Consider the following 16,739-nt stretch of genomic DNA (forward strand, 5'->3'; position numbering starts at 1 on the left):
CAGCTAGGCTGGATCTTATGACAAGGAATATCACAGAAATACTCCCAGCCTCCTATACCTCTTCTACCTGCCCCCACGCCCTGCAGAGTTAGAGTCCATAGATAAGCCCTTGGGGCCTCCTCTTCTTTGTCCTCTTTGTCCCCTTCTTTTTCCCACTCACTGGTTTCCAGCTATCCCCCTTCCTGTGGTGCCCCTCTCACTACATGAAATGCAGCTCTGAGGGACCCCATTCAGTCTTATGCCTCGGGCCTTAGGTGTAGGCTACTGCCTTGTTTTCTGCCCCTTCTACTTTATTGACTTGTTCATTCAGGTTGAAATAATAAAATGTAGAAAGGGGGAAAAATTAAAGCTTGAGACTTCACTAGGATCTAATCATGGCAACATGTGCTGTTGGGCCAAACATAGGTTGCAAACACAAACCACAGCAGGACAAGGCACATGATACAAGTCTGTGAATGGTGTCTGCAACATGGTGAGAGCTAAGCTTGTCATATTTCACTCGACAATAGAACTTGTATAGATGTGTTGCCTTTTAATAGACTGCGATTCAAACAAAACAACTATAGGCTGGCATATAGGCGGCCAGTAGGCCACTATGGTTCCCACACTAGGACTTGCCCCTCTGTAAATGGGGAAATCAAGGAAACATCTTGAGCAGTGGGGGAGGCATGGTCAAGCAGTAGTTGAAAGGATTAATCTGGTGGCATTGTACAAGTAAACTGCAAGAAGCTGAGCTTGAAAAGCTGGGAAGACATGGTTGAAGGCCATTGTGAGGAAGGATGAGGACCTGGACTACTTTAATAAGCAGTGGGATTTTTTCTTAATTGGATAGAAAGAGATTGAAAATGATTCAAAAAGGCCAGTTGCAGTGGCTCATGCCTGTAATCCCAATCCTTTGGGAGGCTGAGGCAGAAGGATCACTTGAGCCTAGGAGTTTGAGACCAGCCTGAGCAACATAGGAAGACATCATCTATAAAAAAATAATAATAAATTAGCTGGGTGTAGTGGTGAATGCCTGTAGCCCCAGCTACTTGGGAGGCTGAGGTGGGAGGATCATTTGAGCTCAGGAAGTCGAGGCTGCAGTGAGCTGGGATGGCACCACTGCACTCCAGCCTGGGTGACAGAGTGAGACCCTATCTCAGAAAAAAAAAAGGAAAAGGAAAAATCAACAGGCTTTGGTAACAAATTGGAGAGGGACAGAATCAAAGTAACTAACTATATGGTTCAATCTTAGATAATGGAAGAAGGCTGGAAGTATATAAAATTAAAGCAAAGGGTGCTAATCTGGGGAAAGAAAACACTGTTTGAGTTGTTAGGGTTCTGGTTCAGGTTAGGGTTAGACATCCATGTAATGCCGGTCCATCGAGCTGTTGGAATTACAGCAGCAGAACCCTTGAAGGAGGGATCACAATGGGAGCAATGTAGGATGAATAGGGATAAATGCTAAATCTGGGTACTGGAAGGGATAAAGAGAGGGCAGAGCAAAGGCCAGAGGTTTCATCTTTGTGGAAGGCCTATATTCAGAGCAAAGAGGAAGTAGAAGCCCAACCCAAACAGGCAGATAAAGAGAGATCAAAGAGATGAGCGTGAGATACAGTCCCCTCGTGCCCAAGGAGGTGGGGTGATTACAGACACGGAAAAGCTGAGAATAATCACCTCTGATAAAGACCACAGAAGCTGCCCGGGAGGTGTTTGGTAAGTCTGGAGTTACGTTTGTGGGGTGGATGGGCAGAAGTCAGATTTCATAGCACTGAGGACGCAGCACAAGGAGAAGTTCAAGATCAATTCCTAAGACAACAACTTGGCACTAAAAAACGTGAACTATGTTCTGAAGGCTTTACCCTGGGGACAAGGGAACGGAGGCGATAACAGCAGAAGTGGCAGCCGCTGGCAATCTTTTCCTTCCATGGTTTGGCTTCTACTCCAGAGCCACTTATTTGTGCATTCTACAAAAAGTTTCTTGTCCTTTTTGGAATAAAGCTCTTATCCTAAGCTCCATTCACACCTGCGTGATAATGAACCGGCTAGTGCTGTACTCAGGAAGCATGCAAAGTTCTGAATCTTAGAACAGAAAGTGAAAGCAAAAATAAATTCCCCTTCAGTTAAATCTGCAGCAGCATGATTTAAGGTAACGTATCAACATCTCTCTTGGGTTTGTCTTAAAATTAGAATTTTTCAATGAGAATAATGAACTGAAGGTATAGAACTGCTGTGTTGAGAAGGTTTTGTAATCTAAGGCAAGGTTCTGGGAGACTGGGGTGAATTGGGCGCAGCTGTATTAGAAAGTGTATGCAGTTGAGGCTGGGACTTGATCTAAGACTCTTTCTGCTGCACTGAGTCACTCTCTTTCAGAGATCTTTTTGTCTTTTCTAAACGTTTGTGACAATTCTTGCCTCTTCAATGCCAGGATGTTTTGTTCACTGCATTGCTATTTAAGGTACAGTGCAGTATAATAGAAAGCCCACCAGACCAGATGTCAAAGAGCTGTGTTTTAGTCCTGATTCTGTTTCAGACTTCCTGTGTGGATTTTGAGAAGTCATGGTCCTGTTCGTTCATCTGTTTAATTTAATTTATGTATTTATTTATTTATTTTGAGACAGAGCCTCGCTCTGTCGCCCAGGCTGGAGTGCAGCAGCACCATCTCGGCTCACTGCAACCTCCACCTCCCTGGTTCAAGCGATTCTCGTGCCTCAGCCTCCCGAGTAGCTGGGACTAAGGGCATGTGCCACCACACCCAGCTCATTTTTGTATTTTTAGTAGAGACAGGGTTTCACCATGTTGGTAAGGCTGGTCTCGAATTCCTGACCTCAGGTAATCTGCCCACCTTGGCCTCCCAAAATGCTGGCATAACAGACCTGAGTCACTGTGCCCCGTCCTGTTTCTTTATCTGAACACTAAGGACTTGTACTAGCTGGCCTTTACAACCCTTACTAGTTCTAAAGTTAAAGATTGTGTGAGTAAAGCTTTTCTCTCTGCTCTTATCAATCAAGTGCATCTCTAGGAGTGTCTGCTACAAGTAGGGGCAGAGCTACTCCTTCATTTTGGCCATTGAGTGCAAGTTATAACCTCAATAATAATTTCATATCCAACACTCATTACTTGCTTCCTATATGCTCCATGCTGTGCTGTGCCAGCTTCTTCACATGAATTATTTCATTTAATCATCCCAGCATGAGGAAGGCATAATTATTACACTGTTTTATGGGTGAGATAAACGAAGCTCAAAAAGTCAAAAACTTTGCCCATGATCACATAGGTGAGGTTGGTGGAATCAGCGTTGGAATCCGGGCACTCTGATTCCAAAGCCTCAGACCCACCTAATAAGCCACTCCATTTTTTTTTAAACCCTCCAAAATTCAAGCTAATAGACCAATTACGAGTGTACTTATCAGACGTTCTTGGAACACTGAGATTTGTAGCACTAATTTAATGCTTGTTTTTAAAAAGAGGGAGAAGTATCTTTATTTAATATTATTTTATTTTATTGTTGTTCCTTTAACAGTACCTGTTATCTGCATTAATATTGCAAATTGAAAAATTTAAGTAATTGTTTGGATGATTAATGCTGCAGAACTTGTTAAGGATTATAAAAAGAAGCAGCAGCAGAGAAAACCTTCATGGTTTGAGTTGGAGCAGTAAGGAAGTAAGTAGAGGCAGGGGGTAGGGTGGCAGTAAGAATTGATTCCCCCAAATTAACTATGCTGTTTGTCCTAATTTTGTATGTGTTGTAGCTTTACCCTTCGAAGAGAAAGAAAATTAGTTCTATTTACACAGGTAGTAAATTCAGTTTGATTTAATTGTGCTTTCAAAAGTAGCATAAAGGAAAAAGAACCAAACCTTAAAAAAAATTCTGTGAGAATATTATAAACTCAAAATTTATTTCCATGGCTTTTGACATACTGAAAATAAATTGAGGATAAACACCTACCTTGACCAGCAACCTTTACACCAGGAGCCATAAAATGAGGCCATTCAGATAATGTTATTGAAAGAGGTGAAGTTCAATGCCATTCGTAGTAATAATAATAATATCTGGTATCCAAAGAATATAGAATATATATAGAATATTCTTTGTGACTTATGAAGACAAAATAGAGACATCTTGCACAGTTTACTTTCAGGCATACTTTTAAAATTACATGTGTGCCTGTGGTTCCAGCTACTTGGGAGGCTGAGACATCAGGATTGCTTGACCCCGAGAATTTGAGGCCAGCCTGGGCAACATAGTGACACACTGTCTTTTAAAAAAAATAAAATATGGCCAGGTGCAGTGACCCACGCCTGTGATCTCAGCACTTTGGGAGGCCGAGGCGAGTGGATCACCTGAGGTCAGGAGTTCGAGACCAGCCAGGCCAACATGGTGAAACCCCGTCTCTACTAAAAATACAAAAATTAGCTGGGTGTGGTGGCACATGCCTGTAATCCCAGCTACTCGGGAGGCTGAGGGAGAAGAATCACTTGAACGCCAGAGGCAGAGGTTGCAGTGAGCCGAGATAGCACCACTGCATTCCAACCTGGACAACAGAGCGAGATTCCGTCTCAAAAACATAAATAAATGAATAAAAATAAAATAGGCTGGTCACAGTGGCTCACGCTTGTAATCCCAACACTTTAGGAGGATTGCTTGAGTTTAGGAGTTTGAGACCAGCCTGGGTAACAGGGAGACCCCCATCTCTACAAAAAGGGTAGCCGAGTGTGGTGGTGTGTGTCTGCAGTTCCAGCTACTCTGGAGGCTGAGGTGGGAGGATCACTTGAGCCCAGGAAGTTGAGGCTGCAGTGAGCTGTGATCATGATTGCACGCTCTACTCCCGCCTGGGCAACAGAGAAAGACCCTGTCTAGAACATAAATAAATAAACAAAAATTTAAAATATAACCAAATGTTAAAAACATTCAACATGCAATGAATTTACACACCTGCCTTCTGCTCGCTGCACAAGAATTCAGAAGAAATTCATTACATTCAATTTTAAGGTAGGGTTTTTTGGGGGAGTCCTAAAGGGTTTTTATTTGTAATAACCAGATAACAGCTTAATTTCTGCTCTATTTTGTGGATACTTGGCCTAATTCTGACAGAGAGCAGATTTTCCCTTACTCACACATACCTTTTTACATGTTTAAGATTTTATTTGTAAATTGAAATATTTTTCGTCATGCTGTGTGTTGTTTTTCTTCTAGATTAAATTCATATATTGAAAATATTGTTCAGACCCCGTGTGACATAACTGGAGCCAGTGCAGTGCTATGAAGAACTACGAGATTAGCCTGAATATTAACTTGTCTTCTAGAGAATAGATTTCATGTTCCTTTCTTCTGCAATGGTTAATTCACACAGAAAACCAATGTCTAATATTCACAAAGGATTTTACTGCTTAGCAGCCATCTTGCCCCAAATATGCATTTGTTCTCAGTTCTCAGTGCCATCTAGTTATCACTTCACTGAGGATCCTGGGGCTTTCCCAGTAGCCACCAATGGGGAACGATTTCCTTGGCAGGAGCTAAGGCTCCCCAATGTGGTCATTCCCCTCCATTATGACCTCTTTGTCCACCCCAATCTCACCTCTCTGGACTTTGTTGCATCTGAGAAGATCGAGGTCTTGGTCAGCAATGCTACCCAGTTTATCATCTTGCACAGCAAAGATCTTGAAATCACGAATGCCACTCTTCAGTCAGAGGAAGATTCAAGATACATGAAACCTGGAAAAGAGCTGAAAGTTTTGAGTTACCCTGCTCATCAACAAATTGCACTGCTGGTTCCAGAGAAACTTACGCCTCACCTGAAATACTATGTGGCTATTGACTTCCAAGCCAAGTTGGCTGATGGCTTTGAAGGGTTTTATAAAAGCACATACAGAACTCTTGGTGGTGAAACGAGGTAAGAACTTGCTCAGGTAATTTACATTCTTTTGTGATAATTTCCTTATGAGTGACATCTCTTTGCCAGGAGCAGACTTCAGCAGCCATTTATGAGAAATCCAGTAAACTATGGGGAACCCACAAGAAGGAAAAGCTCGGCCATTCCTTAAGGAAACCACAGTAGAGATGGAAAGACAGGACTCAGAGGCATAAACAGCTAGAGGGTGAATAATGAGGAGGAGAGGCCAGTATATGACTGATATGATGGATATGCTTATGTGCTAGGGAAAGAGATGGTCAGTGCAGAGAGGGCTGAAATAGGGAATGCTTCTCAAAGGAAGTGAGTCCTCATCTGGGACCAGAAGGAAATGTAAGTGAGATTGAGATCGGGAAAGAGGAAGTGACAGAGTATACATTGCCTAGGTAACAGCCATGACTCATATCGAATAGTCAGAAACAAGGAACGAGTTTGTTTGGAAAATTGAGAAATATAGTCTATTTGATCAAGTCACATTCATTGAGCACATACTATGTGCCAGGCAGTGCACTAGGCACTGAATGTATAATGGTGGGATCTGAAGGAAGAGACAACCAGGACAAGAAAATAAATAAAATTGGCAAGGTAAGTGGCCAGTGTTATGAATGAAATAAAACAAGGAGCAAGAAAGGTAGAAAATGTGGCTGGAGATTGAGACTAATTCAGTTGACTGGGCAGGGAAGTGTTTGTTGAGGAAGTGAATTTAAATTGAGAGCTGAGTTGTTTTTTTTTTAAAGAGACAGTTATGAGAACATCTCGGGGCAAGTGCAAAGGCTCTAAAGTGGGATTGGTTGAGAGAAGGCCAGTGTGAGCTGAGGAGAGTGAACAAGAGGGAGAAAGGGATCAGATCATGTGGAGCCTTGGGGCGTCTTGTAAGGAGTTTTGACTTTAACTCAGATGAAATGGGAAATCATTGGAAGACTCTGCTCTGATTTATGCTTTGTAAAGATCAAGTCTATGTTGAGGGTATGTTATAGAGGAGCAGAGTAATCATTTGGGAGGTCATTGCAGTAGTTCAGGAAAGAAGTGATGTTAATTTGGGCCAGGCTAGTGGCAGTGCTTATGGAGTGAAACAATTGAACTTGGCAGTTATTTTGGAGGGCAAAACAACAGAGATTGCTGACATATTGGTGATGTGAGGTGAGGGAAAGAGAAGAATCAAGGATGCTTCATAGAGTGGACAGTTTGGTTTCCCAGGGCCAGGATCCATCTGGGAGGTAAGAGGAGTCTGGCTCAGTGCACTCTCACGTTATGTGAATTGTGTTCAATTGCCAGTTGGAGAAATCTAAATTCCATGGCTTAACCACACAGGGGCATATTTTTCACATGCAACAAGAAGTCCAGAAGTAGGGCAGCTCAGAGTTGCTATAGTGCTGTTCAGCGTCATCCAGGACCCAGGCTCCTTCTGTCTTTCTGCTCAGCCATCCTATGGCTTTCTTTCTAATACTTGCAAGATGATTGCTGCACCTCTAGGCACCAAGTCCACATTCTAGGCTGGAAGAAGGGGGACACAGGGGAGAGATAAGGGCAAAAAGAAACATTCCAGTCGAATCTAACACTCTTTACAAAGGTTTCCCACACAAAGACTTCAGCTAGACCAGAATGAGTCATAGCCTCACCACGTCACAAGGGAGCCTGAAGAAGTAACTCTCTTATCTGGACTTGTTGCCTTTCTGAATAAAATCAGGATTCCATTGGAACCAAGGAAGGGGAATGGGTATCAGGAAAGTGACTAGCTGTGTCTGCTACATCCTGCTCTTCCCTTCCTCCCTTGGGTGCTCACTGCTCAGCCTGCAGCCATCCACCTAGGACAACTCTTCCCCAGGCTCCTCTCTTTCCGCACTCCCTTGGTGACACTTCCCCGCATTGCAGCCACAATCCTCGGGTCTTGTTTTCAGGCTCAGCACAGTATTGGATAGGAAAAGTATCAACTTCTCACTAAGGCACCACGTAAACAATGATGGCTTTTTTCATTTTTTTCAAATGCCGAAGGCCCCATCCAAAGGACATACATCTTAGGGATACTATTCTGGGAGCTGTGGGAGATGAGAGGGGGAGATATTTGGAGTAAAGCTGGAGGACTTTCCAGCATGCCTCCCATGATTAATTGCAGACTATTCCTGATGCCCCTTATGGTTAATTAGTCAGTTCCCTTCATACTCAGTCACCTAGTAGGTCTGACATGTATGATAATGTACTGCAGAATGTCAGTTGAATCTTATGAATCTCTCTCTCTCTCTTTCTTCCTCACTTCTTCATCTAAACTACACAAATAATTCAGTTGAAAGTGGTTCTTTTGAGATGCAGAAGGTCACACTTTGCATGTAGAGTTCCAATTAATCGTGTAAGCAACAAAGATTCAGGTTTTTTTGTTTTTTCAATGTAGACTTATTACAACCAAAATTTCATGTGAGTGAAAATTATTCCAGCCACTTAGAATTCCTTTATATTTGCAGAAACTGCTACCAAATACAAATAAAACCTTGAGGCTACAAGTGAATCATTTACATCCCTAGCCTCACTTTCCCAGCCTGTGTCATAGAAATAAAGTAAGCTGAAGTAAAGTATCCTGACAGCTTCTCTTTTTTCCCTCCTGACCTCTCTCTCCCTCTTACTTGAGCTATTCTATTCTCCCTTCCTTTTCCAGTCAAAATCCGCTCTCCGAATTCAGTTCTTAATTGAAGCTTAAAGTCCAAAGAGTAAATCTGTAACTGTACAGTTTCAGGCATATCCTGGTGTTGGGGTAGAGAAGATATATTATAATATATCTATTATACCTGTCACCGTCTGAAGAGTGGCAAGCAGAGAGAACTAGAAGTACCTGGGGGCACAGGTGCCACAGAGAGACCATTAGCCAACAATGGTACAAGAATATGAAAGTCCAGCTCCTTGCCTCCAGTGGGGGACACGTGAAGGCATAGTTTGCACCCCAGAGCTCCCTGGGAATCAGGCTGACGCTGGGACTTTGCCTGTCCTGCACCCTTGACTGGCTTCTCCCTTTTCCCTGTCCTGCTTCCCTCACTCCCTTACCTGTTTCTCCTGGCAGGATGTTCTCAATAAGTCAGGATCTGCTTCCTGGAAATACAACTTAGGACATCACTCATGTACACAATTACTCAAATGTCTGCGTGAGGCCCTTTCAGGTTTAGAGACAGTACTGAACGTTTAATTTCCTAGTGAATTTTGAAGCCATGTAGACAACATGTGTACTATCTCAGTCATTTACTGGCTACGGATCCTGCTAAGGTCATTCAAGTTGTCTGAGCCTCAATATCCTTGTTTGACCTGAGTATGAATGAAATAATGTAATTAGCACTCCCAGAACAGGGTATTGCTTATGATTGATGGCTGCTAAATAAGATTTTACCTTCATTTTCCTCAAAGAGACAGTTGAGATTCACAAAGATTACAGTTTGAGAAATCAAGTCTTTTACCCGCAGGTTTGATAAGCTGTTTGCTAAATGTACAGATGCATTTCTCTTGTGATTTCGCTTACGCATTTTGGCTGGGGGTGGGTCTTTTCACAGAATACTTGCAGTAACAGATTTTGAGCCAACCCAGGCACGCATGGCTTTCCCTTGCTTTGATGAACCGTTGTTCAAAGCCAACTTTTCAATCAAGATACGAAGAGAGAGCGGGCATATTGCACTATCCAACATGCCAAAGGTATTTCCACTTCCAGAAACTTTTAGAAATTGTTCTCAAGTTGAGACTCAGTCTTCATTTGTTTTTTAAAATTGCTTTCAGGATTTCAGCCATTAATTTGTTTTTATCTATCTATCTATCTATCTATCTATCTATCTATCTATCTATCTATCATCTATCATCATAATTTCAATCCTTCTAGACTAACATCATTCCGTTTGGGGCATTGTTACACAGGAAGCTTTTTTCCCCAAGCAAAGTGATTTATATTCTGTGTTCACATGGAAACAATATCTTAAATCTGTGTTTCTTGGCCAGGGATGAAATTCAGAATCTCCTAGAGCAGCACTTCTCAAACTTTAGGGTTCAGATTAATGGTCTGAGGATCTTGCTAAAACTCAGATTCTGATTCAAGAGGTCTTGGGGTGAAGCTTGAAGTTCTACCTTTCTAACAAGCCCCCAGCCACTGCTGATGGTCCAGAGACCCCTTTTGCAGTGGCAAGGACCTCAGGGACCCTGAAGGGCCCCAACCCAAGAAATTCTGATCTAGAAGTCTATGATGTAACTTAGAAATCTTGTCTTTTAAGTTTCACAAGTAATTCTTAAACTTATTTATGAAAATTATTAATTGTGGTTATACTTTTTTTTTTTTGAGACAGTCTCACTCTGTTGCCCAGGTTGGAGTGCAATGGCGTGATCTTGGCTCACTACAACCTCAGCCTCTCGGGTTCAAGCAATTCTCCTGCCTCAGCCTCCCAAGTAGCTGGGATTACAGGCTCCCACCACTACAACCGACTAATTTTTCTTGTATTTTCAGTAGAGACGGGGTTTCACCATGTTAGTCAGCCTGGTCTCAAACTCAGGGACCCTGTGGGGTCCAAGTGCTAGTAGAGGCGGCATATCTTTTGGACACTTATTTGTCTCTTTCATCCTTTAAGGAAACACACACTCACTGATGACAATTGCTATGCAAGTAAAGTTCTGCTGGTATTGAGAAAACAGCTAAATCCTTGCCTAGCAGTCAGTGTTTTGTACTTGGAGCTTACATCACCATCCTGGAAGAACTTACACTAATACCCCATACATGTCCATTTAAGGCAATGTTAATCTACATGGGTCACTCCAGGTTTCTGAGCAAAACTCAGCCTCCGTGGACTATATCAGCTTCATCTGGTGGGGATAAACCATAGCAAACGCCCATTTGCCTCCTAACCATCTCTGCCACCAGCCTCCTAGTAGCCCAGACATATTTCCCCATAGTCTCACAGCCTCATGCCTCTGCCAGTAACCCCTCCACACACTTGACTAAATGGTTTTGCTGCTGAGTTTGGTCAGAAGACCACAATATACCCCAGCTCTCAGCCCCTACCATAAGACAGCATCTCCTCTGCTGGGAGTGGATATCCAGAGAACACTGGTTGAATCAGCTTCCTAAAAATGGAGACTGTTTTTGGGGAAAATTAATTTGCTGGATAGAGTTCTTAAAAATTACAGCCCTGTATGTACTTCGACTTTTCTTACAGTATTTGATCAGTACCTTCTTCTTTATTGGAACTTAGAAATAGATTTCAAATAGAATTCAGTAAAATTAAATTCTGTAGAATTTAATAGCCAAAACATTTGCCATCAAAGTAGACTAGATAATTTATGGTAATGCTTCAAGCTATTTTCTCTTGCCAAAGCAAATCGTAATCTTATCCAACACGTCAAACATGCTTAATAAGCTGCAGTCAGCATTATCAGAAGGCTGACTCCCAGAAAGGGCTCAGGGATAGAGGTGGGGAAGAGCCTAAGAGTTGTGACTAGCTTGAAGAAAATGTTTTCAGATTATTGGATCTGTATCCATTCAGTATTTGGGGGCATTGTACCATGGTGAAGACCATCTCTGAGACAAGCTGCCCAGACCAAATGAAGATAGAATTCAGTCATTACCCAGTGATCTTGATAGATGCAGCTGACGAGACTGCAGGCTGAAAAGTTTCTGCTTCCTCAGGAGACGAACAGAAGCTTAAATTACTAATGACCTCCTTGGCCTGACTGCTTTCATTGCTGAATCAATGAAGCAAAGATAAAATAAGACCATGCCTCAAGCTGTCACGCAGCGAGTGAGAGAATGAGCATCATCTTTGGAGTCACACGGTCACAGCCACATCTTGGTCCAACCGTGGAACTAGCCATGTGATCTCCAACATTCTGTGAACGTTTCTGAGACTCTGTTTCCTCACCTGAGAAATAACACCAACCTCACGCCCACATAACAGGATTAAAAGATCATGTGAAGCCTCTAGTTCAGTTTCACTTCCTGTTTTCTTTTTCTGCAAGGGTGTATTTCTTGTACAACAAACAAAGGGAAAGGGGCCATTATCTGGTATTTTACTTAAAAGCCCAGAAGTTGAATTGATGCCAGTGTTGGAGATTATCGCATTTTAGGAAAATAGAAATACGTAATATTTTTGTGCTTTCAATCAACAAAATGAGATTTGGCATTTTTGTGCTTTGGGGATCTCAAAAGCAGGGCTTTTTGTCTTCAACAGAGTGTTGGGGTAAAAGCAAAAGAGTAAGAGAGGCCACAGAATACTAGGAGAGGCCATTGCCCTCCTAGGAGGTCATCAATTGTCCTTCAGAGTATGAGGCTTGCCTCTCACTCACTTGCCATAAGTCGTAGGCATGGTTATGAAATACTCCAGTTTTCAAGTACTGATTATTCCTTTTCCTTTCTGTAGGTTAAGACAACTGAACTTGAAGGAGGTCTTTTGGAAGATCACTTTGAAACTACTGTAAAAATGAGTACATACCTTGTAGCCTACATAGTTTGTGATTTCCACTCTGTGAGTGGCGTCACCTCATCAGGGGTCAAGGTGAGACTGAGTTCTAATTTTCTACACGGTGCAGAAAAGTGTCCTGAGAGCAATGAACTTTTGTTTTCTCATGTTTTTCATTATTATCAAAGTATTATGTTTACATTACAAAAAGAGATAGATAAAAAACTAAATTAAAAATTATCCATAGTCCTGTCACCAAGATACAACTACTGATAATATTAATGTAAGCCTTCCAAATACTTTCTATATGTATGTCAGCATATATGGGTGTACATAGTAACAGTATTTACTGACTATATATGTAAAGGTAATTTTCAAAGTGTATATACACACACATACACACACACACACACACACACACCCTTTGCAAAATAATATATTGTATTTTTTTTATCAAAATATGCCATAAAAGTTGAATGTCATTAAAAATTTTAAATAATATTATATTAATAATTGCATGGAGGTTTAATAAGGATTTTAAAATCATTATCTTATTTTTGGACATTTATGTTGTTTCCCACTTTTTTTTTTTTTTGAGACAGAGTCTCACCCTGTTGCCCAGGCTGGAGTGCAATGACACTATCTCGGCTCACTGCAATCTCCACCTCCTGGGTTCAAGCGATTCTCCTGCCTCAGCCTCCCAAGTAGCTGGGACTACAAACACAGACCAGCATGCCTGGCTAACTTTTGTATATTTGTAGAGATGGAGTTTCACCATGTTGACCAGGCTGGTCTTGAACTCCTGACCTCAGGTGATCCTCCTGCCTTGGCCTCCCGAAGTGTTGGGATTACAGGCGTGAGCCACCGTGCCTGACAGTTTCCCACTGTTTTTTATAACTTTTTTCCCTCAATGAAAGAAGGTCTTTATAATTTTTAGAGTCTTCATTTTTTGCAAAAACTTACAATACCTAATGATTATCTTTGTAGTTAAATATTTGCAAATATCAGTGGACACATTAAATAAATAAAAAAGAACTTCTTATCCCAAGGGAGCAAATTATAGACATAAAAACACCTTTAAAGAGTTATAAAATAATGCTTTTGAAAAATGGGTGTAGGCCGGGCACAGTGGCTCATGCCTGTAATCCCAGTACTTTGGGAGGCTGAGGCGGGCAGATTGTCTGAGGTCAGGATTTTGAGACCAGCCTGGCCAACATGGTGAAACCCCTCTCTACTAAAAATACAAAAATTACCCAGGCATGGTGGCAGGCACCTGTAATCCCAGCTACTTGGGAGACTGAGGCAGGAGAATCACTTGAACCCGGCAGGCGGATGTTGCAGTGAACTGACATTGCGCCAGGCACTCCAGCCTGGGTGCCAAGAGTGAGACTTCATCTCAAAAAAAAAAAAAAGAAAAAAAAAATCGGTATAAAGTATCTATTACAATTTACATACGTATTATGTTCATGAATATGTAGATATATGAGTTGTGTAGCTACACACACACATCATGGCACCTCTGCACTTAGACATGGATGTCTATGCATAGACATGGATGTGCAGTTCAGAGGACAGGTTCCCGTCAGCCTCTTTGGATTCACATCCCAGCTCTACAACTTTCAGCCTGGGTGATCTGGAGCAAGTTACTAAATCTTTGTGTTTTTGTTGCTTCACCTATAAAATGGCACCTGCTTCATAGAGTGGGTGCAAGTATTAAATTAGATTTTATGTGTAAGCATTCAGCACAGTGCCTGGTAAACTGTCAAAAAATGGCCATTTACATTTTTTCCACATAAAAGTTTTGAAGGACTTCAGTTAATTCAGAGCATAAAAGTGGGTCATGAAATAAAAGTAGCTCTATACATGGAAGGCAAGAAAATTTGAATCTAATTCTATTTTTTCTACTTGATAGCTAATTTCTTTGGGGGAGCCATTGAACATATTTGAGCATTTCTTAGTTTAAAGCAAGCTTGACAGAGGGTGTATCCAATAAGTTCTTCATGGTTTCCCATATAGGTCTAGAAGAAACCTATGTTTTATTTGAATTGTATTTGTGGTCATCATTTTGGAAAGCTAGTTGACAAGTGCTAAAGTATATCATAGAGATGAACTCAAGTGGGTTCCTCTCTATGATATACTTGGATTATGATACAATGGGTTAATATGATTTGAAAGTTACAGATGAGCACTGAGGAAATGGATTGTAACAGAAGATTCAGGGTGTTTGTAATTTTCAAGACTGACTTTTGCTTTAGTACTTCACAGAACCTCTTATCCTTATTGACAACATGCTTAATGGTATCTTAATACTTTTGTGAAAAGATGCAGTCTGCCTTTCTGTGTGAGAGGGTTATCGGGAATGGAATTATGCCAGGGAGCTGTCATTCAAAAATCTCTTCTGATCCACATTTCCCAGGTGTCCATCTATGCATCCCCAGACAAACGGAATCAAACACATTATGCTTTGCAGGCATCACTGAAGCTACTTGATTTTTATGAAAAGTACTTTGATATCTACTATCCACTCTCCAAACTGGGTATGTTCAAATTCCACATTATTGTCTTCATTTTTGCTCATAAAACTTGCTTTGATCTCTTCCCTCTTTCTCTTTCTATGTGATTTAAATGAGCACTGAGGAATTCAGTTAGCTCAGGAAAAAATAATTTGATCCTCAGAGATGATTCTTGAGTGTAGAAAATAAAGTATTTATGAGATGCCCCAATAGTGTGGATCATTTCTTTATTCTTTTATCAGGTTTAACATTAACATATTTGCATCGCACTCTTTCCCAGGCTGATCAGAAAGGGCACACACTGGAGGCTGGGACAGAAGCCAGGTAGAGGGCCCAGGAAAGAGATGGGGAGAAAAAGAGAAGGAACACAGTGACTGCTCTGTTCAAAATAGGGGTCCACATGTCCAAGATGCTGTGGCTCCCTGTGGCGGATATCAAGGCTCTCACCCATTATATTCCTCTTCTGTGGGAGGGAAACACACCTCCCATCATGCTGCTCTTCTGTGACTGGCGGCATTGATTAGAGAATGGATTTTCCATTAAAAAATACACACACACACACACACACACACACACGCATTGCATATTAGAATTAGAGGGATTTCTGGAGGAATCACTATACCCTATTTGTACAAGGTCAGCAATCTTTTATAAAAGTTGTCAAAAGTTTATGTAGAGAAAGAACTGAAAACTATGCCTCCATCTGTTATCTATATTGGGCACTGAGGTTGGCTGGTAAGACTGTGGAACAGATTAAAAAAAATTGCAGGAAACAGATCATCTGGTTGTGGTAGTAGGTCTTTACATGAGATGATACTCATAGTCTATCTTGCTTTTAATTTTCTATCTTAAAAAATAAAAGACGTTATTTTTAGAATGTTGTAGAGAAGCGATCCCCAACCTTTTTGACACTAGGGACCAGATTTGTGGAAACGATTTTTCTACGAAGGTTGGGTGGATGGTTTTTGGGTGAAACTGTTCCACCTCAGAGCATTGGGCATTAGATTCTCATAAGGAATACGCAACTTAGATCCCTCACTTGCGCAGTTCACAATAGGATTCATGCTCCTATGAGAATCTAATGCCACCGCTGATCTGGCAGGAGGCAGAGCTCAGGCAGTCATGCTCTCTCACCCACCGCTCACCTCCTGCCATACAGCCCAGTTTCTAATAGGCCATTGACAGGCACTGGTCTGCGGCCCTGGGGTTGGGGACCCCTGTTGTAGAGCATATAAAAACTGTGAAGAAAGTTTCATAGCATATAAAGATTAGTGCCTGGGGTTTCTGATAGTGACAAAACAATTATTTTTCCTTTGGAATTTAGGATATACTTCTTATCCTGTTCTTTTTTGCCTCTTGCCTCCAACTCCAATGCATTTTCCTTACATAAATTAAAAGGGACCATCAATTGGCATACAGTTCTAGGCTTAAAAAATTAAAAGCTATATCCAGGAGCTTATTTCGATAGTTCTTGAGACTTATTCTGTTATTATTGTGCAGGTTCTATATACCCTTTAGTACAGATATGCTAAATCCCATTTATACATAATTCACTGCTGTACTTTAGGTCAAAAGTCAAGGAAAGATTAATAACAGCCGTCAATAATATTAATGTTGTTCTTGAAAAATGCAGTCTTAAAGAGCATATGAAATATCTTTAAGACTAACAGAAAATAAACATGCAGCTTAAGAAAAAATAGAGCAGATATAAGTCCCACTACTATAAAATCATCAGTGCAATTTAGAAGAAAAGTCATTCCCACATTTGAAGTGCTAATGAATACTAATGTTTATTAGTGCTAATTTAGTTTTTGATTGTGTTATGTATACTTGTTTTTAATCTACTAGAATTAACCAGTATTAACTCCAGACAATGTAATTATAAGCCAAATGACTTGGTTCATTTCGAACTTCTTAAAAATTATCTT

At 41.1% G+C, this 16,739-nt stretch overlaps 1 protein-coding gene across 2 annotated transcripts in view; it reads left to right on the plus strand.

Annotated features, from left to right (window-relative positions):
• The window catches only part of ERAP2 (endoplasmic reticulum aminopeptidase 2), a 123,421-nt gene that overhangs the window by 77,458 nt on the left and 29,224 nt on the right, over positions 1-16,739 (plus strand). The window contains exons 1-5 of one of the 2 annotated variants that reach the window (XM_030817086.1): positions 1,544-2,128; positions 5,177-5,873; positions 9,419-9,557; positions 12,260-12,394; positions 14,715-15,018. In XM_030817086.1, coding sequence (XP_030672946.1) covers positions 5,299-5,873; positions 9,419-9,557; positions 12,260-12,394; positions 14,715-14,918 — 1,053 coding nt within the window. In that variant the 5' untranslated portion in view covers positions 1,544-2,128; positions 5,177-5,298 and the 3' untranslated portion in view covers positions 14,919-15,018. Of the gene's footprint in view, positions 1-1,543; positions 2,129-5,176; positions 5,874-9,418; positions 9,558-12,259; positions 12,395-14,714; positions 15,019-16,739 lie in introns of those variants that run through there. The other variant, XM_030817082.1, reaches the window with a different exon arrangement.

This window comes from Nomascus leucogenys, chromosome 2 (genome assembly GCF_006542625.1).
Source record: "Nomascus leucogenys isolate Asia chromosome 2, Asia_NLE_v1, whole genome shotgun sequence".
Lineage (NCBI taxonomy): Eukaryota > Metazoa > Chordata > Mammalia > Primates > Hylobatidae > Nomascus > Nomascus leucogenys.